The sequence below is a fragment of the Microplitis demolitor genome, chromosome 4 (assembly GCF_026212275.2).
Source record: "Microplitis demolitor isolate Queensland-Clemson2020A chromosome 4, iyMicDemo2.1a, whole genome shotgun sequence".
Classification (NCBI taxonomy): domain Eukaryota; kingdom Metazoa; phylum Arthropoda; class Insecta; order Hymenoptera; family Braconidae; genus Microplitis; species Microplitis demolitor.
Window position 1 is genome coordinate 7,685,172 of NC_068548.1, and position 23,680 is coordinate 7,708,851.

The 23,680-nt window shown below is 28.7% G+C and overlaps 3 protein-coding genes across 9 annotated transcripts; 2 read left to right on the plus strand and 1 right to left on the minus strand.

Moving 5' to 3' along the window:
* Positions 1-512: 512 nt before the first annotated feature.
* On the plus strand, positions 513-6,707 carry LOC103574963 (general transcription factor 3C polypeptide 3). Of its 6 annotated transcripts, none has more exons than XM_053738863.1 (6): positions 513-522; positions 2,012-2,414; positions 2,493-2,678; positions 2,748-3,793; positions 3,868-4,647; positions 5,937-6,707. In XM_053738863.1, the coding sequence occupies exons 2-6, from the start codon at positions 2,014-2,016 to the stop codon at positions 6,224-6,226; spliced, it is 2,703 nt and encodes a 900-aa protein (XP_053594838.1). In that variant the 5' UTR covers positions 513-522; positions 2,012-2,013; the 3' UTR covers positions 6,227-6,707. The 6 variants fall into 6 exon arrangements, with proteins under 6 accessions (XP_053594838.1, XP_053594837.1, XP_053594835.1 ...); XM_053738862.1 differs by lacking the exon at positions 513-522 and adding an exon at positions 618-636; XM_053738860.1 differs by lacking the exon at positions 513-522 and adding an exon at positions 1,418-1,491.
* LOC103574962 (serine-rich adhesin for platelets) lies at positions 4,095-18,859 on the minus strand. Of its 2 annotated transcripts, none has more exons than XM_053738858.1 (6): positions 18,392-18,859; positions 17,454-17,705; positions 17,302-17,378; positions 8,459-17,184; positions 7,896-8,380; positions 4,095-4,183 (listed from the first exon to the last, which is right to left on the minus strand). In XM_053738858.1, the coding sequence occupies exons 2-6, from the start codon at positions 17,627-17,629 to the stop codon at positions 4,165-4,167; spliced, it is 9,483 nt and encodes a 3,160-aa protein (XP_053594833.1). In that variant the 5' UTR covers positions 17,630-17,705; positions 18,392-18,859; the 3' UTR covers positions 4,095-4,164. The 2 variants fall into 2 exon arrangements, with proteins under 2 accessions (XP_053594833.1, XP_008552757.3); XM_008554535.3 differs by having other exon boundaries at positions 18,335-18,859.
* A 646-nt stretch (positions 18,860-19,505) lies between these two features.
* Positions 19,506-22,541, plus strand: LOC103574965 (G kinase-anchoring protein 1). The gene is made up of 5 exons (XM_014440339.2): positions 19,506-19,889; positions 19,950-20,018; positions 20,075-20,306; positions 21,309-21,566; positions 22,012-22,541. Exons 1-5 carry the CDS (start codon positions 19,677-19,679, stop codon positions 22,191-22,193), a joined length of 954 nt encoding a protein of 317 aa, XP_014295825.1. The 5' UTR covers positions 19,506-19,676; the 3' UTR covers positions 22,194-22,541.
* The last annotated feature ends 1,139 nt before the right edge of the window (positions 22,542-23,680 follow it).

The following is a 23,680-nucleotide window of genomic DNA, read 5'->3' on the forward strand; positions in this document are numbered from 1 at the left end:
TCGGCTGGGTTTTTTTCGGAAACAAAATCTCTCAATACAAAACACAGACCGCACTTTGATGCATTACTGTCTAATCTAAGGAAGTGCGCATTAATTGTTTCATAACACTTGTTTGTTTAAGAAAAAAACTCGGCCAAAGTTTCCATTTACTGTGCAAGTGAAACAAAGATAGTACCGTTCGTAGACTTTAATGTAACAGAGAGAAAAGTGCGAACCCCTAAAAGAAATCTAATTTGGAATGGGGTGGGTTATCTTTATAATTGAAGTGAAAAAGAACAGAGTAAAACACACCAACTTTGTATAAATATATATATATATATATATATATATATATATATAAATTATGCCGTAAATGGAGGCTGGAAAATGTTATTGCATGCAAAAGAGATTTTGTTAGAAAATAAATATACCAGTATGGACTCACTCGATATTATCGACACAGTTTTGTTAACTTCACTTGGCAATATCGAGTGAGTCCACACTGGTATACTGACGATAAAATTTGGCGTGATTGTCGTAAAAGTAAGTGATGATAGCCATGTTCCGATATTGTACTGCGAGCACTGTTCAGTGCTCTTAATGCATGTCGGAGATCACACCTTACAGTGGTCACAGTGTATATCGGAACATAGCCGGGTGCATAAGAGAGATCCGAACGAAAATGCAGCCAACGCTACAAATGCAAGAAAATTTAAAAGCAAAATTGATCAATATCAAAATATATACATTCCACAGCTTATATATTACACTAAATGAAGAACAAATCAAAATAAAAACTCTAAATTGATATGACACTCACACTTCAATCGTAAAATGTGATAATTGAACAAAAATCTAGTTACCAACATGAAAAAAACAAATAGTATGAATAACAAACTCTTAAAAAGTATCTAAGCTAAATTTTTTAAAAAAGAGACAATTCACATCACGTCGAACAAAAATTCAACCGTCGGTAAAGTAAATCTTGGTAGGTAACTGACAAACTAGCTAATCAAGTCTTAAGCTATAATGGAATTTAAAAAATTTTTTTATATTTTTATATTATTGTAATATGCTTAAATGATATAAAGTAATTAATAATAAATTAGTCTAAAGAAAACCATGTAAAAAATTTTGCAAATACATAATTTTTTTAATTACATTTTTTATTAAATTTTTTTTTATTTCAGAAACCATACAATCATTCAAATTATCTTATAACTAATTATGTAATTATATTTTTATATAAAGAGTGGAAGTAAAAAATTTTTTGTCTTAATTAAGTTCCAAAAATAATTCTAAAACATTTTAAATTATTAAAATTAAAATTACATTCAAAAACTTTTTAACGTGGAAATATTATTATGATTTATAATTAATAATAATAATAATAATAATAATAATAATAATAATAATAATAATAATAATAATAATAATAATAAAAGAAAAAGTATTAGTTTGGTCAGAAAAACTTTAAAAAAAATTTCGGGACAAGTTATCCGCAATATCAAAGTTTGTATATATTTTGATATTGATCAATTTTGCTTTTAAATTTTCTTGCATTTGTAGCGTTGGCTGCATTTTCGTTCGGATCTCTCTTATGCACCCACATAGCCGATATCTATACAGAAGGCGGCTGATTCGAAAAATTATTTTTTTTTTTAAATTAAAAATATTATAGTTGTACCATTCTTAAATAATTTAGTTATACATATTCTCATCACTCTTTATTTTGAATCCCAAACCAACTAAATTACTAAACAATAATATTAATAAGGTTTAAAATTTGTCATATAGTGAATCAATGAAAAATTGAAATAACGAGAATGGAAATCTTGACTGATCATTTTTACATTTTAATTGTTATTTGTTTATTCTTGTTTTTTACTATTATATGAGCGATCGAGGCAGTTTTGAACTTTTAAGCATTTCATGAAACTATATAACAACAATTATATTCATAAGAGCGTACATACGAAGTGATTTCAAGTATCTTTTAGGTTATATTATTAATATATTTGTTAATATTTAGATATGGATAATAAAAAAAGTAATACATTGATTACATCAGAGACGAATAAAGATATAATAATGGAAACCAATAGTGAAATAATACCGGTGATAATTGAAGAATTAGAACCAAGTCAAGTTGCCGCACTTAAAGTTGATATTAATGAATTTGTTGACGCTAATACCCTAGAAGTTTGTGAACTACCATCTGGTAATAATAACAATGATACCGCTGAAAATAATGAAGATGATAACTTGGTGATTGATGAAATTCAATTATCTGATGAAGATGACAATGAAGTAATGACTCCAGAAGAGGAAGCTCGTTTGACCAGACAATTTTTGAATGGTGAGCTTACTTTTTCAGAATTTACATCTCTGATGGACAGAGGTATTGATGATGTACCTCCTGCAGCTACTGAACCGTAAGTATTTTGTTATAATTTTTTTTTTTCTTTTTTTTAGACTTTACCAGTTATTATTATTATTTTTTTTGAATTCAGGATTTCGATTGATGGAAATAAAAAGTCAAAAAAATCGGAGGAAACAAAAAGACCTCGTAGAAGAAATCGAGGACGTCGTCGAGAAAATTTACCTACAGCTTTGAAAGGTTTAATGGGTGAAGCTAATTTACGTTTTGCTCGTGGCGAGCACAAAACTGCTATTCAAATGTGTATGGAAATAATACGGTAATGAATTAATTATATAAATACAATTACTTCTTAATTATTAATTAATGATTTATTTATAAATAACAGACAAGTACCATCAGCACCAGAAGCTTATCAGACTCTTGCTATGATTTACGAGACAGTAGATCCTGAAAAAGCACTTCATTTTTCATTAATTGCTGCCCACTTGTCACCTAAAGATTGCGAACAGTGGACACATCTTGCTAATATGTCTTTACAAAATGGTGATGTAAAGCAAGCAATAACTTGTTATATGAAAGCTATTGCTGCAAATCCAAAGGATGTAACACTGTACAATGCATGCGCGAAGCTTCAATACGAACGTAACAATGATGATGATGCTTACGTGAAAGCTTATAAAAAATTATTAAAAAAATTAGACACCGAAGATGGTGATGTGCTTGTTCACTACGCAAAAGAATTGGCAAAAATGTTTGTAGAAAAAGAAAATTATCAAGAAGCAGCCAATTCAATGGAACAAATTTTCAACAAGTGCCCAAACCGCGTAACTTATGATGAAGTTAATATTTTTGCTGATTTTTTGATAAAGCTTAAAAAATTTCAAAGATGTTTAGATATTTTGACAAATTATACAGGTATCGGTGTTAAATATTATGAAGCTTCTATGCCAGCAATTGCATCGGGATCTACGTCATTTCCACCGCCATTTGATGATAAACGACAAATAGAAACTTGCACACTACCAGACGAAACGCCGATTGATTTAAAAGCTAAATTTATTGTTGCTATGGTTGAGTTGGGATCTACAAAGCATGTTCAAAATTATATGGATGCTTTAGCTCATGAAGAGACTGAAAATGTTGGTGACTTATTTGTTGATATTGTTGAAGCATTGATGCACGTCCAAGAGTACTCAAAGGCTTTAAAGTTTTTAGAATTATTAATAAGATGTAAAAAGTACAGCATGCCTGCAATATGGTTAAGATATGCAGAGTGTCATGTTGGTTGCAAACAATTAAAAGAAGCAATACTTGCTTATGAAATAGTTACTAAATTATCTCCAGAATTATTTGATGCTAAAGTACAATTGGCTACATTATACAAAAGCTTTAAAATGTATGACTGGGCAATTAATATTTTAGACCAAAATTGTAAGTATTTATTTATTTGTTTATTTAATTATTATTTTTAAATTTAATAATAAAAACTTTTTTATTAAATATAGTACAAGATTTAAATCAAGTAATTTACGTTGATGCTTTATACATTCGTACAACGCTTCTATACAAAGTAGAACGTTACGATGAATTTCTTGAATCAGTACAACTTCTTCTTTCTCGTCACTCTATAGAAATAAAAGAAAAATCCGAGCTTACTTATTTAATGGCAACGACAGTAAAACAGCGTTGTGAGAGCCTTCAGCTTCATCGTCTTTCATTTGCGCAACCTCTACAAGACTGTGGACCCACATTTCATGAAACAGAAAATAAGCCAACTGATGAACAAGAATGGATTGTCTTTCTCAAAGCATGTCACGCTGCCTATAAATTAAAAAAATACGGATTATTGCAGCGTATTTGCTTTACAGCTTTAACTTGTAAAAAATTTGAACCACAGATTCGTAATCTTATCTGGCTATGCTTGTTATCTTGTATTTACAACAATGACTATTTCAATGGGTATAATATTATCCGCGAATTAGTTAGAGATACGGAAAAACAAAATCTGTGGAACATACTAAATATTGTTATTCAACGTGCTGATGACACAAGACACAACCGTTTTATAATGCGATTATTAGGACGGGAAAATGATTATTCTTATATACATATTTTACATGCGAATAATTGTCTCGTTTCTGGTACATATAAATATGCATTGAATGACTATGTTTCCCTTTTTAAAGAGTATCCAGATCCACTTCTGGCGATGCTTATTGGAGTTACTTTTTTACAAATGGCGTGTCAAAAGTTTACTCCTAAAAAACATCAACTTGTTACTCAATGTAAGCTGTTCACAACTGTGCCTAATTAAAAATTCCGATTGAAACCGTTGAATTCCGATTGACTCCGATCTCCACCCATCTACACCCATCTTCATCCATCCTCATTTATCCTCATAAATTTCTTATTCATTGTTTCAAATATTAATTTTTTTTTTTTTTTACTTAATATTAACGCATTTATTATTATTAAATCCGATAGAATTTCAATCAGAGTTCAATGATTTTAATCGGAGTTTTTAATCAGGGGTCTTAGATGCTTAATCAGGGTGGCCCTAAAGAAATGATTTCAAAATTCCCTAATATTTCTCGGTTTTCCAGTAAAGTTTTTCACTTTTTCCCCTGATTCAGAAATTTACAGTTACAACCTTTTGAAAATCACTTAAAAATTTGAAATTTTTTTTAATATCACTTAATTACTGCAACTAGTGTATTATTGAAAATTTTTTAGCTGTCGTAATTAAAATCTCGGATACTTTTCAAAATTCTCTGACATTTCCATGATATTTTCCGGTTGCATTAAATACCTTAATAATTCTCGATATTTCCGGTTTGTGGCCACCCTGTTAATAGTTTGTTGTGCGACGAGGGATGAAACAATACAATTTCAGAGTAGACTGAAGTTGGCTGCCATCACCCGCAGTCTAAAATCGTGTTTTATCCTGAATCACACACCATATTTTTCATAATTACCTGCATCGGAGCTTCAAGTTTCAATATCAGTAGCCAGTAACAAACAAATTAATTTCAAGCCGATGATGCCGAGAACTGTTAGAGAATGAGGAATCTGTGACTTACAGTCACTTATTAAATAGTAAATAAGATAAAATATTATTTTCACTTATTTTTTACTAATTTTATTCGGTGAATTATAACTGTCACTTAAAAAATGAAATGAGTAAAATGAAGTGACAAGTAAACAAATGAGAGTGATAAGGCTGTAATGAACATTAAATATAATTAACACCAGGCAGAAACAATTTTGTTTCTGCCTGCTGTATGAAGGTATTTGTGAATTACGAATTCGTTAGCAGTTGTTTGCAGCATCGACTTGAAATTAGATTGTTTCGACTGGCTGTAGACACTGAAACTTTAAGTTTCGATGCTAGTATCATGAAATAGTATATTACACACCTAGGGAAGTAAAGTAAGAAATGTCTCATATCACATGTAATTGTTGGCCGAGGCGAAGCCGAGGTCAACTAACATGTGATCTGAGGCTTTCTTATTTACTTCCCGAGGTGTGTAATATACTATTTTATCAACTTATAATTGTTTAATTTTTATTACAGCTTTAGCGTTTTTGAAAAAATACGCAGATCTACGGGGTCCAGAAATGAAACAAGAGTCTAATTATAATATCGGACGTGCGTTACATCAATTAGGATTTCTCTCAACAGCTTTAAATTTTTATAAGCAAGCTTTAAATCCACCAGCAGCACCCTACCATCAACTTGTTACCGATAATGAACAATTATTAAATATAAAACGTGAAGCTGCATTTAATATTCATCTTATTTATATGCAAACTGGTAATAAAGATCTTGCTAGAATGTATTTACATGAATACATTGTAGTTTGACCAAATTAAAAATTAATGTAAATGGATGAAAATATGTAATTATATTTGAAACATTAATTACAGAGCCAAAGGCGACTGCAACGTGACAAATCAAGTGTTTTTTATTTTTGTTTATTATATATTAATGATTATTTATTAAATGAATGTTAAAACTAAAAATATATTAAGGATCATTAATAAAAAAAATTAAATAAATATATGTAGATATATATATTTATTTTTTTTTGTCGTTTTGTTTATTGTAATTTTTAATAAATTTCATATATAAGCTACACCTTAAAAATTAACACATTCTATGTATTTTTTAATTATATAAACTAACAATAATTAATCATTATTTATTCAGTAATAATAATAATAATAAAAGAAAATATTTTTTCTGTATAAATTTTCTATTAAAAAAATTTTCATTTATTTTTACATTTATTATTATTATTATTATTTTACATATTGCGTTATTGGAGAAATTTTCGTTTAACTAAAAAAAAAAAAAAAAAAAAAAAAATTACAATACGATAACTCTAAATAAAATATTCATTACAAATTATTATATTAAAAAAAAAAATAATAATAATAATAAGAGACAATTATATTTCATAAACTATTTTGTTTATTTATTAAAATCGTTAAAGTTTTAATATATATATATATATATATATATATATATATATATATATATATATATATATATATATATTTTTTTTTTTTTGTCACAGAGTAAATTATTCAACAAAATTGTGCGAGATGTTTTTTTTTTATTACTATTATATTTTATTAGAATTTGTATTTTGACTTTTACAAAAATTATAAATTTTTAAAATCAATCATCCGTTTAAATCAATATTAAAGTCGATAGTTTCTAAATAATCGATTATTATAATCACTTATAATATTGATTTTAATCGGTTAAAGTAAAATATAAATCGACTTAAATAGATTTAAATCGATAAATACATATAAATAAACCTTTTTTTTATACTAACAAATTCAAATAAAAAATAATAATAATAATAATAATAATAATAATAATAATAATAATAATAATTCGGGAAATACAGAAAACGTAACCAATTAAAATTATTTATTCAATCAAAGTAATTAATTAATATCTACTAAACTTAAGATATTTTTTATAATAATTAAATATTATTATAATTTATCATATATATTTATTTATTACTCATTAATAATTATTAATTGTTATTCGTTTTAATATTATTCCAATAAAGACGTATATTTATTTATATATAAATTACATAAAAATCAAAGTCTTTCCATATTATTTATTAAATATTTTCATGTCAAAAATTTTAAATTTATAAATTTTATTTGTAATAATTTTATTAATTGTTATTACTTAATCATATAATCTTATATTCACTCGTTAAATTTATTAATTATAATAGTTATTTTTTTTGTTCTTTATTATTAAATTTAGCTCTGTGGTACGTAATCAAAATTTTTTTTATATATTTTTATTTACTTTTTTTTCTCCTTTTAATTATTTACACTTAGATTAGATAATTATTATTTTATGTACTGTCGTATGATAATTAAAAAAAAATATATATATATTTTTATATATATTTCTTTTTTTTTAATAGTAATAATAATCATAATAATAATTAATTAAATGACAGATAAAATTTATATTTAAATTATGTATTACCTTTCAGTAGGCTGTGGTGTAGCAGATACCGAACTTTCAACTAAATCATGCCTATCAATTGGTGATGAATTGTCAATATGATAATCAACAGGATATCTTTCTGTTGAATACGTTGGTGTTGCTTCACCAACTTGACCAAGCCTCAGTTCTTCGTCATTTGTCGTTGTTCCTGCTACTCCTACTCCTGCTCCTACTCCTACTCCTACTACTGCTACTCTTGATGATGTTGATGATGATGATGATGATGATGTTGATGCTGATGCTAATGCTGTTGACGATGATGTTGTTGACTCTTCGTAATAACTTTGAGACGCAGATTGCTGTTCAATGTCTCTTGGACGTTGATTATTATCCTGAGAATAATAACTCTGAGTTGCTTCAGACTCTGGTGGTGGCTCGTAATAACTTGGTGATGCTATTTGGGTCTGATAACTTGGACTTGGTCCTTCGGGTACAAAATAACTTTGTGTTGCTTCTGATGTATCCTATGTAATTATAAATTTATTATTAATCTATTTATATATAATTTTTTTTTTAATAAATATAAATAAGTGTCAACGTACCTCTGTATGAGGAGTATAGTAACTAGAAGGTTGATCAACCTGATCTGTACTTTCGCTGACAAAACTTGTGTTTCCTTCTAATCCTGGCATAGAAATTGAAACTTGATAACTTGTTGATACATTTTGCTCAACTACTCCTCTTTCTATTTGATTATCTTCATAACTAGAACTAGGCACCGCGTCGACACTTCCACCAGAGCTACTGTCAGGATTTAAATTATAGCTTGAAGTTGGAATTTCAGGCACTCCATTGTTATGAATACTAATGTGTTCAGCGTCAATACTAGTATCAGGAATTACACTTGATGAAGCAATATTTATTTCTTCGCATGTCGGAATTTCATATGATGATGTACTAATCGCGCTTTCCTGATCTTGATCCCGCTCTTGAGTTTCTGGAGTTTCAGGTACATATGAAGAGCTAGCTGTTTCGTCTTCATTGAAACCACTGGCACTACTAGCACTGGCTCCACTGGCTACACCAATGTTACCACAATTTCTGTCATTGCTCATAAAACAAGTTCCAATCCTATCAATGTCATTTGATTGGGATGGAATATTACCTTCTTGACTTAATTCACCATCAGTTTCAATAATTCTGTCTACGTCAACATTGTTATCTGGTTTTTCTACTTCATAACTTTGGGTAGGAAAACTGGGATCATCGATCCTTGTATCCTGATCCTCAGTAAATGATTGTGTTGGTGCATTATCGTAGGATTGAGTGGCTTCGGCTTTTATGTCGTCATAAGACTGTGTTGGAGGCTCAGAATCATCAATCATGGCCTCATAAGTAATTGGTGATGCTTCTGTTGATTGTAATTTAGACTGAGTTGGTATTTCTATTGATGGTTCATAAGATTGTGATGGTTCTGACTCTTGAACTTCCATAGATTCAACTTCTGTTGATTCAGGTTCATTATTTATTTCTTGTATTTGAATATCTTGTTTTTGTTCTTGAATAAACATTTTATCCTGAATTTCAGAAACATTATCTTGATTTTTATTCTGATCCTGATTTACTTGTACCTGAATTTCTTGAACCTCTTGAACCTGTTCAACATGATCGTGAATATGTACTTGTTCCTGAATATCATGATCTTGAATTTGTTGTACATCTTGAATTATTGGAACTTGATTATTGACAATTTCTTCTATAATTTCACCGTGCATTTGAATTTCAGAAACTTGTTCCTGAATCTCGGAAATTTGATCCTGAATTTCAGAAACTTGATTTTGAATTTCAGTAACCTGATCCTTAACTTGAGAAACTTTAATTTCAACTTGGTCATTAATATTTTCAACTTGTTGAGTCTGATTATCAATTTCATCTCCTTGTTGTTTAACAGTTTCAGTAACATCAACTTCCATAGGTGTACAAATTTCATCAGCAACAATAGGCATATCACGTACTACATGTTTATCATCTTCGTTAATTACTTGAGTAGATTGTTTAAATGTATGAGTATCCTGGACCTGAACTTTAATCTGAATTTGATTGTCATTAAATCCGTCATCAATAATTGGCATAGAGGGAGTTGGTGCAGTACTATCAATACTAATATTATCTGGTATTGAAACAGCATAGGATACTGTTCCACTATCACTGATACTAGGTATTACAAGATAATTATCAGCACTAGATACTACTGGTATTGATACTGGTGCTGATACAGGTGTATCTATTTCTCCAATATCTGGCATGGAGTTACCAGGTAGTTTACTATTAATATATTCAATGGTTGGATTATTTATTGTAATAGGTAATTCCTGTAAAGTTTGAGCACCAGTATCTACAATTGGAACTACAGGATGAGCAAGAGTGTTTAATGTTTCTGAAGCATTAATTTGAATTGACAAACTGCTTGGAACTTCAAGCGGTGTCATAATTGGTTGATTTAATGTCAATGAAGTCTCAAGAACTGACGGTGATGAAATTGGATCTGATGTGGGAATAATTGTTGACTGGAGAATCGTTTGATTGATTAAACTAGTTGATGTCAATCCAGAAGTCAAACTGGCAGTAGTTTCTGGTAAAATATCTTGCTGGAAATCAGTATTTGCTAGAGCAGCTGCTAAAATATCTTGATTTGTTGTAGGCACTTGACTACGTGTATAGTCACTAGTAGCTAAAGTTGGAATTGGAGCTGATGATATTGATGATACAGGAGCCATTGAATTATCAAATTGTAAAACAATGTTGTCCAAATTACCAGCTTCACCTAGAGAAGCTGGATCAATATAAAGAGTACGCGTTCCATCAGGATTTTGAGTTGTTCCTTCTAATGACATCAAGGCATTATTATCAAGTGGTTGAATTTGTCCCTGATCATCAATAGTAACCAATACGTAAGTCTGAGTGCCATCAGAACTTTCAGTTGGTAAAGCCATAATTTGTGGTACTGGTTTTTCTTCTTTAACTTCTAGTACTGACGTTAGTTTCTGTATTTCTGCTGCATCTACCGTAGTTGTTTTGAGTGCTGGAGTAACTAATCCCGATGTTGGAGCATTCACAGGCGCATTTAGAGCAGTTTCAATTTGAGTAACTGATTCAGAAGGTGAACCAAGAGAAGTTGATGGGAATGCTACACCAGATACTGAAGCACTACTAGCATCAGTAACTAATTCTTTAGACTTAATCTTTGGGAGAGTTTTAAATGGTTTTGGTGATGATTTTAACTTAATACCTGGACTCTCTGGCTGAATTTTCGTACGCCCACGTCCTCGTGGTAATTTACCCATTTTATCAATTCCTTGAAAACTAGAACCGGAACCCGAACTAGGATTGGGACTAAGATTAGGACTGGAACTGTTTAATGGATTAGCTACTACCGGTAATTGATTAACAACTCCAGCTTGTCTAATTATTTTTTTAGGCAATCGATTTTTTTGTGTCATAACAATATTTGTGGGTTTCAAATTTTTTAATGGCGAAGATGCTGCTGTAGATGATGTAGATGAAATCGGTACTATTTTTTGCATCTTGGTAACCATTGGCAGTCCTTTTTGTAATTGATAAGTAACTTTTGAAGTTGTTTGTCCTGGTTTAGCTGGACTTTTAGCAGCAATAGCTTTTACTTGCTGTCCAGTTATTGGAGTAAGCACTGTACCTTTACCAGGAACCATACTACCAGTAACAATTTTACCAGGTATAGATGTTAAAATAGTTTTAGGACTTCCTGAAATTAATGTACCAGGTTTTAACTTTTGATTTATTATCTTTGGAGTTAATGATGTAAATACACCTCCTTTTATAATAGTTGGATTTATAATAGTTTTGGGACTTGTTATAGGTGTTAATGTAGGTTTGTTGGTCAATAAATTAGAACTAACTAATTTAGGACTTGATAATTTTGATGTTGTTGGTGTATCGATTTTAGTAGTTTTACTAGTTCCAGCGTAAGTTTGTTGTCCTTTAATTGCTCCAAGTGAATTTTTTAATGGCACCATTTTAGCTTGTCCAGATTGTGGAGAGGTAAGAATTACAACTTTACCACCCTGAGAAACTATTTGAGGATTAGCTGCTGGTTTACCTGCCGATACAACTGTTTTTGTACCTAATCGAGGCTTTCCATGAATCATATAACGCATTTGCTGGCCTCCAGCTCCTGCTTGAACAATAACATACTTGCTGGCAGAATGTTTAGAAGCCATAGCAGTAGGTGATTTTGTGTTTTGAAATTTTATACTCTTAATACCTCCAGTTATTGGTGGAGAAATCGTTTTTATACTTGTTATTGTGGGTTTAGCTTTGGGCTTTGTTTTTAAAATTGCTGGAGACGTTGGACATTTCTTTTTTGGACTTGAATCAACGGTTATTGTTTCAATGTCTGATGATGGAGTTATTGGTGCTAATGCTGGAGCTGCACGTGGTAATGTAATTGTTGACGTTGAAACTAGTGTTTGAGATATTTTATTAATTCCTGAAGCTGGTACAGATACTATAGCACCTGATTCAGATGATGGTGGTAATGATACTGTACTAGAACCAAGTACTACTGATGGTGTAACAGGTGATGATATTGATCCTGTAGAACCAACACCAAATTCAACTGTAGAAGAAGTTGTACAAGATATATTTAAATCTTGACTTGATATTTCTGAATTTGATGTTGGTATTATTGATGAAATAACAACAGGCATCTGCTCAATACTATCTGGGGTTAAATCTTCGCTCATTACAAATGGTATTGAATTAATATCTAAATCCATATCTTCAAGACTCGCTGATGATTGTTGTATCAATTTTTCGTTTTCACCTTCAGCAATAACAGCAATTGTCTCGACATTTCTAACAGTTTCATCAACTCTTTGATTAATAACTGATGACGTGGTTATTTGTGACAATTCTTGGATTCTTTTATCATTAGCATCGGCAGCTTTCAGTACTTTAATTTTTTGTCCATATGACATTGTTCCACTACTTTTTGAACGTCTAACACTAGGATCTAATTTTATTATTTTAGCTTTTGATCCCATTTTATTATCATCATCAATAAGTTTATGTTTACCTTTAGGTTTTTCAAGTAATTTTGATTTTAAAATATGCATTGGTTCTTTTAATTGAACATTTTCAATAATACGAGGTTTTTCACGTTTTTTAACTGGTATCGTTGATTCAATTGATTCATCAGTTAATAATGGTGTTGATTGTGTGAATGGTGATACTATTGACGCAGCTTCAATTTCTGCTGGAGTTTCTATAAATTCCGATACTTTATCAATTGATTCTGATTTAACTTGTATTGATTCAGATGGAATATCTACTGATGGAATCTCTACTGATTCAATAACTTTATCATCTTTTTTTAATGATTCATTTATTATAAATTTACTATCAGATAATAAATCTATTGATTCATTATCTGTAGGTTTATTAATAATTTCTAATGATTTATCATTATCAATTACTGTAGTTATTTCCAATGATTCTTTGTTTATTAATTCTGAATCTAATTCTGTTTCACCAATTAAATCTAAATTTTTATCAACTGATTCAGATGTTTTTTCAACATGTTCTGTAGCATTATCAATTAACTCTAAAGTATCATTATCAATTGGTTCTGGTGATCTATGATTAACTGGTTCAATAACTTGAGTTATTGATTCTACTGTATCCATTGATTCACAAGTTTTATCATTTAGTTCTAAGGCTTTATCAACTAATGCTGAAGTACTATCATTTAATTTAGAAGTGTTATCGACTACTTCAATTTCAATATCTTCAGCTGTTTGAATTTTATCATCTTGTATTTTATTTTCCTCATTAATGATGACTTCAGTCACTTGTTCTTTACAAGTGTTATAAACTACTTCGGTTTCAATATCTTCAGTTGTTTGAATTTTATCATCTTGTATTTTATTTTCCTCATTAATAATGACTTCAGTCACTTGCTCAATTTTCTCACAAACTTTATCTTCAGCTTTATTCTGAACTATATTTTCAACTGTATCAATAGTTTCTGGTTGACAAACTTGTGAATTCTCATCAATTTTATCTACAATCTCAAAAGTATCGGTAATGATATCAGTTTTCTCTTCCTCAATATCCATTTCTATCTGTATATCATTATTTTGTTTTTCAAATTTTTCATCTTCAACTTGAATCGGTTCCTCACTTTCATTAATCTCGTTAACGTCATCGACATGTTTTTTAATTTCATTTTCTAAATCAATTTGTGATTCATCAATTTGTGACAATTCAAATTTTTTAATTTGTGATTTTTTAGGCGGCAAAATATCAATTCGTTCATGTGTATTGTCAGCATTATTATTAGCAATAGTATCATTATCATTATCTTTATCTTCAAGATCATTCATCAGTGCAGCACGATCAACTTCATCTTGTTTGCGTGCCTCATAATCAACGTCAACATCGACATTAACATCAACATTGACATTAACTGGTACAGCTTCAGGAGCTACTGGACCAATTTGATCATCAATATCAATATCAACTTCAACAGAATGACCTGAAATATTACTACTAGTGGTAGTCAATGCATCAATAGAACTCGCAACTAAGGGTATTTCAATTATTGGACTTGGTATTTCAATAGCTGAAGTCAAATTTGTCAAATGAACCGGAGATTTATCATTTTTAATAATACAATCATCATCTTTAATGTCTTTAATATTTTTAACATCTTTAATATCTTCCATAACTTTAAGATTTTTACAATTATCAACAGCATCAATAATTCTTTCTTCAACTTGAGTAACTTCAATAGACTCACTAACTATTTCTTCAGCGCTGTCAATTGTCTGATCAGACATTTCGTATTCTTCAATAGGTTTAACTTTTCTATTATTTTTATTTTTTTTCCATCCAAGAGGTCTTCCTCGTCTTTTCTTTACCACTTTTGCTCCTTTATCTTCAGTTTCCGATTGACTGTCATCTGTTTTAACAGCAAACCCACTACTGCTACCAGGACTCGAATAAGCATCTTCTAAATATTTTTTATTTGGTTTTCGTTGTCTTCCTGTATGTGATCTATCAGTATCTGATTCAGATAGCGAAGTCTTGCGTTCATCAAAAGATTCAGGAGTACCTGGTGTACTTGGTTGGTCATCAATTTTTATTGAAGAATTTTTAACGACAGCAGATTTACGATTAAACTTGGGAGTTGAATCGATCTTAGGATTCTTTGGTGGACGTCCACGGCCTCGCTTCATAGGAATTGTTATAGAAGATTGATTTTTATTAGCTGATTTAGATGCTGGCGTACTGCCAATTATTTCATTCAACTGTGACCATCCCATGTTACAGAGACTTCCAGACTCAGTGGCTCTGGATGATGTCCGAGAGAGCTGAGATATTGGAAGAGTTTCTTCTTCTTCTTCAATAGTAACTCGTTCTGGATCCATATCTGGCATATGAGTGACAATAACTTTTTTTTCAGGTGATTTCGGAATTAATAAAGACTTTTTTGGTGATTGTGATGCTATTGATAGTGGTGTTTCGTTAATTGCTTCTTTTTCATTTTTTTTTTCATCTTCTTCTTCTTCATCTTCTTCTGTTTCAATTATTTCAACAATTTCAAGTTCTTCTTCTTTATTATCAACTTCCATAGCTGTTTCTACTTGATTTACTTGATCACTCACCAAATTTATATTCAATTCTGTTTTATCAGAATCTAATCCCATTGATTTAGAAGCTGAATCTTGTGATTCTGAAGCCACTGATCCCAATTCAGATGTAACGGGACCCAATTCCGATAAACCAGAGGCTTCAGACTTTAAATCCGAATTGGAACCCAAAAGTAAAGTATCTGATGCATTTGATTTCAAATCTGATTCTGAGTCCAATATTAAAGTATCTGATGCCGCAGATCTTGAACTAATAGCTTTAGCTTCGGCTTCATCATCACGATCATCATCACCATTACCATCAAAAGCCACTGAATCACTTTTGAAACTTGTAGACTTTGTTGCCGATGTAGTTTCCGTTATTTTAGCCATCAAATTATCTACATCATCAACTGTTTTGTTCATTTCTTCAATTAATTTACTGTCATCATCGGTGACAACTTTATTAATTTCATCCCGTTTATTTTCCAACGCTTGGCTTTTTGTAAATTCTTTTATTATTTCTTTCTTTAATGAAGTTTTATCACCAAAAACACGCCCCAATTTCCGGACCGGTATTGTAACTGGAGGTTCTGGTTCATCTTCATCAAAATCAAAGCAAGAAAATTTTGATTTATCTTTGTCTTTGTTTTGTTCTTTAAAATCATTTTTTTTATCCTTTGATTCATTTTCTTGATCATGCAAAATTATATTTAAATTATTTCCATCATCTTTTTCAACTTTGTTGTTATCATCATCATTATGATCTTTTAATTTATTTTCAATGCCTTTTTTCAAATCGTTTGGTTGAGTATCTTTTAATAATTTGTCTGTTTCCATCAGCAAATCATTATTATGATCATCATAATTATTATTTTTATTATTATCACTGACATTGATAGTTGTGTTTTTAGACGGACTGTCGTCAAAAGATTCAGATTTATTTAATGAATTATCAAAATCTTCATCACTTGAGTCAATATCCCAGTCAGCTAATAATTTTTCTCTCAACTCAGGATCTGTTTTCTTCTTTTTTATCACTTTATTATCTGTATTTTTATTGTATTTACGTTTAACAGTCTCACTTGTTGATAATTTTTCATTAAGAATCGGTGATTTTGCAGACAAACTTTTAGTTTTGCGTACGTACTTGCGTTTGGGTGACTCCGTAGTATGAGGACGGGACGTCTTAGGTGTCAAAGAAGTGCGAGAACGCAACAGAGGACTTTCCCAGCCAGTAGATCGATGACTGCGATTGTGAGAAATTAAAACATTTACACGAGTTGAAGTAAATGAACAGAGTGGACAATTGTAATTCGGAGTTTTTCCATCAGGTGTTGACGGCTGACTGGATGACGTATATTGGTTCGCGCGAATCCGAATTTCATGATCACTAGGACCACGAAATCGGGGATGAGTTATTTTTCTTTCAGGGCTTATTGCGCTAAATGATTTTCGGTCATCTTTGTCTTTTTTCTTTTTCGATACTTTCTTGTCTCCGCCAAAAAGATATGAAATGTCTGGTTTTTCTTCTGGAGAAAATTTTGGTGTTCTGAGGATGTTGGGATCTCCATTTGTCAATTTTTCAGCCATCACTATATCTTGAGGGAATTTATCCATGTAACTGGAACCTTCTTTTGTTTTTGAACGATATTTATCTAACATACAAAAAAAAAATTAATCGCTTATAATTATCATGAATAAAATTATTTTAAGTAATTTTTAATTATATAATTCAAGTATTAAATTTTTTTTTTTAAATATTAAAAACATACCAAAGCCTTTTTTTATAAAATCATCCTTTTTTTTACAATTGTACTTATAAATTTGTTGTAAATTTTTAACATATTCACTGAAAAATAATTATTCACATTAAATAATATATACATATATTATTGATAAATAATGTTAAAAATAAAATACTTACAATTTATCTTCTTGAAAAAACTTAACAGCAGCAATCAAACCCTTTTTATCAAACTCAATTTTAATATCCTCTGGCAATTTTTCATAACCCGTGACCTGTCCAGGCCACCAGCAAGCACCAAGTTTAACCCAGACAACTTCTTCATCTTCGTACTTAATCTCTGTTTGGTCGCACATTTTGACCAGTTCTAGGCCAGTTCTATTTGGAACTAACTTCCAACTTCAAATAACAGAATCACCAATCTTCTATCACCTAGACAAAAAAATAGCAACTCAGCAATAATCTCTCAAGACAACATGAGGCCAGTGCACTAACAAAAAGAAAAAAAAAACAGATAGCGTTTATGCAATTTTTTGTCAAATAATAATTTTAGGTTAACTATCGGTCGAAAAAAAATTCCCAAAAAATTATAGTGTAGTTACTCGATTATATGTATAATAACCATAATAAAGTTGTTGTAATGTTAAAAATTGTTTGTGACTACGACGATGATGATGTATGATGGTGGATATTGAAATCGCGGGAAAATAATCCCGCGTCTGTTATCGTTTCTTACACAATTCACTTCTTAGTTTATCATAACAAATAAATAAATAAATAATCTATCAAACAATCATATAATCACTACTATTATTTATTATTCAATTATTAAAACATTATTTACTTTTGTATTAACACATTTATTAATATCATTATAATTATTGCCGGTTAAATTAATTATCATTTTACCATTAACGCATTCATTTTTTTTTTCCAACTCGTGTCTATATTTTATCAACAATAATCAAAATTTTTTAATTATTATAATTATTATTATTGTGATTATGATTATGATTATTATTATTATTATTATTATAAATTATTATAATAAAGATGTTTACCAAACAATAAAGGTATTTATTTGATAGTAATTAACAAAATAAAATGAAAGGACTTGCCTTGGACGTCGTCGTCGTCAGTCCGTTTCTCTCCGTTCCGACGCTTGCAATTTCACATTTTAATGTTCCTTCAATTAAACTATTTATTTATTATATATTGTATTGATATATGTACTTAATATTTACATGCTTTTATTATTATTTAAATATATTATTATTTATTAACCTAGTTATTGTTTATATTTTTATAATTATTATTATAATATTTATTTATTTATTATATTTATTTTTGATGAAAATAGACACTGGCTGCCGATTGAAAACCCGAATGGCGGAATGAACAAATATTATATTTTAATGTTTATTATTATTATTATAGTTATTATTTTAGATTTTATTTTATTTACACGACACTGATAAACTTATGATTATTTTTTTTAACGTTGATTAATTATTTATTTAACTGTTTATTGTAATTTGTGGGCTTTTTTACTTTTTTTTTGTCAAGTCGCATTTCCCAAAGTGCAATGCGACTCATGAGACTTATATGTATAGTGTATACTATACTATATTAAATGTACATATGTTATATATAGTTTAGATAGAGTTCGATAGGTCGACTGTCGATTATTAATTATTTGATAGCTGAATATTTAAAAATATATTTTTTTGTTGTCAAAACTTCAGAAATTTATTGATAACATTTTTAACCAAATCTTTGATGACTTTTCCTAAATAATATAATAAATTACTTGATGAATTATTATTTATTGGTCCCCTGTTTAATAAAAATTTATCAACACCGCCGCAATTATACAATTAATTTATTATTATTTATTTAAAAAATGTTTCAAATAATTAAATGATTATTTAGTATAGAAAATTTTTACATATATTATCTGGCTTTTTTTTTGCTCAAAATATAATGAACAAATTTCTAACAATTAATCCTATGATTTATAAACTTTCAAAAAATATTAATTGTTTATGGAATTGTATCAGGAAGTTGGACGATTTTCGTGACGTTACAATTTGTTCAAATATTTTTATAAATCTATGACATGTAGTCTCCATGATACATACTACATATGTATACAAAAGACTGTACACATATACATGTATCATCATGGAGAATAGATGAAAAAAAAAAAAAAAAACAGAATAGTCCATTTTTCCATGAACCAACTAAACAACGACATACAAGCGCAGGCGTTTTGATTGGTGTTGATTTGTGATACGGTAACCTCCAAAATAAATGATATTTTTTAAAAATAAATAATACTTAATTTAAATGCCGGTTTAATTAATTATTGAATAAAAATAAATTAATATTTATTAATAAATAATGGCTACCGCAGTGCCTTCCCGTTTTGCAGTACTTGCTATTGATGATGACGATTGTAAACCAAAAAAAAATAAAAAAATCTCAACTAATAATATTAATAACAATGATAAAAATCTTACTAACAAACAATTAAAAAATAAAAATAATAAAAGTAATCTACAAGTACAAAAAACTTCAGCACAGCCTAAAAAAGATGATAAAAAAAAATCAAAGGTAATTTTTTATTTTTTAATATTGAAATTTCATATATCATTGATTCATTTACTTTTTTAGCCAAACAAAAAGAAAAAATCTGAAAAAGAAACTCAACAATGGGAACAATGGAAAGAAAAAGATTCGATGGTAATTTTATATATAAATTTTTTGTTTTATATTTAAATTAATTAATTATATTTTAGTCTGTTGAAGAGGCATATAAACAACAGCTACACGAAGCATTACTTTTATCAAAGTTAGCTTATGAAGAACAGAAGGAAAATAATTTGAAAAAAAGTCCTGATGATTCTGGTAAAAAATCAACCGGGTCGAGTAAAATAAAAAAAGCTGCTACTATGTCATTGGATGAGTTCAATAATTTAACTGCTAATAATGATGTCATTGATGAATCAAATTCTCAAGAAAAGACTAAAGGTAATTTAGTATTGTCATTTAATTATGATCCTGAAGATAGCAGACAATTAAAGCTTTTCGAATTTTTTTTTCAACAACTTAATTTTAAAAAAAAAAATAAAAATATGCACATGTAGAAAATTGAAAAATCGGTCTATCAGGTAACCCTGCGGGCCAGCCCTAAAATTTCCCGCTGTTTTCAAGCTCCTTGAGCTCGAAAACGATATTGTGAATATATTTCCGAGCTCGAAAATTCTTTTGTATGCCTTTGTTTTAAAAAAATAACGTTTTTTACCATTTTTTCTACATCTATCAAACGAATTGACTGATTGAGACGGTTGAGGTGGCAATCGACGCGTTTTGTTGAGTTCTAGAGCTGGTCAAATTTTGAAATTGATTTATCGAGTCGTTTTTGAAAAATTTCAAAAATACTAAAAAAACATTTTTTTTTTAATTCGACAACGGTTTCTCTTGAACGAATTAACCGATTTTAATGGTTGAGGTGGCATTCGACGTGGCTTATAAAGTTTTAGAGCTGATTAAATTTTGGAATCGATCCATTGAGCACATTAAAAGTTATCTAAAAAAAACATTCTTGAAAAAATTTTATTTTTAGAATATCTTCGAAAGCACTCGACCGATCAATCCCAATTTTTCACGGCTTCTAGATATTAACAGGTCGCGTCAAATGACATCTTAATGATCAAAATCGGTTCATCCGTTCAAAAGTTATAGATATTTACATATATACATATATACACTCGGACATCATCGTGGAATTAGTCAGGATAGTTCCTAAAACCTTAAAACGTCAAAGTCTGATAGAAATTCGGTTTTCGAAAATCGGATTGAAACCAATAACTTCCCAAATTTTTGAAAATTTCCAATTTTCTTAGTGGGAAGTTAAAAAACTATAGGTAAAATTTTTTCAAACATTTTTTTTTTATAATTTATTGTTTAACTTTAGTATCATATTTAATTGAATGATACTGTGATTGTTATTAATAAATCTGTTAATTATAGAGTCAGATGTTGAATTTTTTGATCGCATTGACAAAGAAACAAAACAAGAATTAATTAACAACAAACAACGGGATATTCTAAAGTCACGTTTAAATAAACTTGATGATGATATATCATTGGCACAATTGAAAGTTGAAGTTGAGAAACGTGATACCGAGATATCAGAATTGAAATCAATAATTGATAAGCTTAAAATTGAATTATCTCAAGTAAAAGAAAGAAATAAAAAACTATGTGGTATTTTAGCTGTTGGTGAAAGTAAGTTATTTATTCTTTCATTAAATGTACACTATTAATTGTTTTATATATATATATTAGGGTTGTGTAAATCGTGTTTAAATCGAATCAAATATAACTATTCGATTCGAAATTTGAATTGTCTAATTCAAGAGTTTTTAAATTATTTGTAACTTTTCAAACTACTCGATTCGAATCGATAAAATTGTGATGAGCTTTCAAATATTCAATTTTTATTTAATAGAGAGCTTAGTTTTAAAAAAAACCAAAAAAAATTTTTCTGTAGATTCATGTCTGAGCTCTATATTTACCTCTGTTAAAAATTTGAATTATTGAAAAAAATATTACAATTTCAATTTGTTCAAAAAAAAATTTTCATATGATTTAAGACTTTGTGAATAATTCATAAATTCGAATTATTCGCACACCCTTAATATATATGTATATATATTTTTTTCATTTCCAGTGAAAGACAAGGCTTCAGTAATAGCAGAAGTATCAAAATTACAAGAAATAAGAGATGAATTAACATCTGAAGTAACATTGTTGCATGCACAATTGGAACAAGAACGTTCTAAAACACGTGCCTCAAGCGCTGATTTAAAAAATACTAAAAATAAAAAAAAAACAACCAATGATACTGCCTAAACTAAATAATTATTTAATTACCATACCAGTTCTAATGAAAAATATCATCTTTTTCATTTGAAATTAGAATTTTTTTTTTTTTTACTCAGAAAAAAAAAGTATACGGTATTACACATTTACTATATTAACATTTATCAAAACTAAACTAGGTATGTGATTTAAGTTCTTCTTCCGTAAAGTAATTATTAATAGTACTAATAATAATATTATTTAATAAAAGATACAAAACTACGACTGATTAATAATTATGATTAAATAATATGCGATTAATGATAATTAATTAAATATTTAACTAATTGATTATTCAGTGCATTAATACTAAATTTATAGAAATAATCCATCATGAACAAATATAAATATTGTATATGATACTGTAGAGGTTTAAAAAAATTAAAAAATTATATTCCTTTCTATGTATTTAACTTGATAATATTTTGTAATAAAGTTTAAATATATAAAATGAATATATATATATTCTAATATTTTATTTTAAATTAAGATCTAAACACAAACCCGTCATTGTCTCTATATTTTATTATAAACCACCTCTTCTATACCTATCGATATTTTCATTATACTTTTTTCCGTCTACAAAAGAAGGTATACAATTATTGATTTGATATTTTTCAGTCATCAATAATTATTTATATTAAATTAATTAGTTACAAAAAATCGAATACTTGGTAATAAATGTCAAGTATTAACAAATTTTTATATTGATTAGAAACAATAAAAAAGAATAAATAATTTTTTTTCATTAGACGTAAAAAAATTCCTTTGAAAATTTTTATGAAAGCACACGTCACTTTTTACACGTTAATCCTCATCCGGATTACACATACACAAGCCTCATTCATTTTTATATAGTTAAAAAAAAATTATTATTTTTTTCTTTTCTTCATTCTATTTTTATTTTATTTTCAATATTTTTTTAAAAATTTTTTTTCGATGGCTTTATTTAGTTTTTATTTTTTTTTAAATTCGAATTACACGATTCGCAAACTTTTTTTTATTGTCAAACGAGTAATCTAAAAAAACCCCGTTCAATACACTTTTTTTATCTTTGTGTCACTCAATATTTTTTTTACCTCAAAATTTTTTATTACATTTTTTCAATGAAAATTTTTAATTAGATTTAAATCAAACTTGATTTTTTTTATGATAAGCAAATGTAGTTGAGGATCAATAAATACTAAAAAATTTATTTGATGTTGAAATGAAACTAAATTTTATTTGAGCGAACATTTAAATCAACGACGACAACGAGTCTTGACCAATAAAAGGGGCATTAGCATTAAGTGGGTGGCTTGCCTACTCGGTCACATTCTTATTTTTTTCAAAAGAGCTAAAGGAGGGTGAAATCTGAGTGAAGGGTAGTTAGTAAAAGATCTAAACTACCGATTTTAATTTTTTTTTAATCAAATCTATTAATTTAAAATGATTAGCTTAGTTATATAAAAATACTATTTTTAATTGTTGATTTAAAA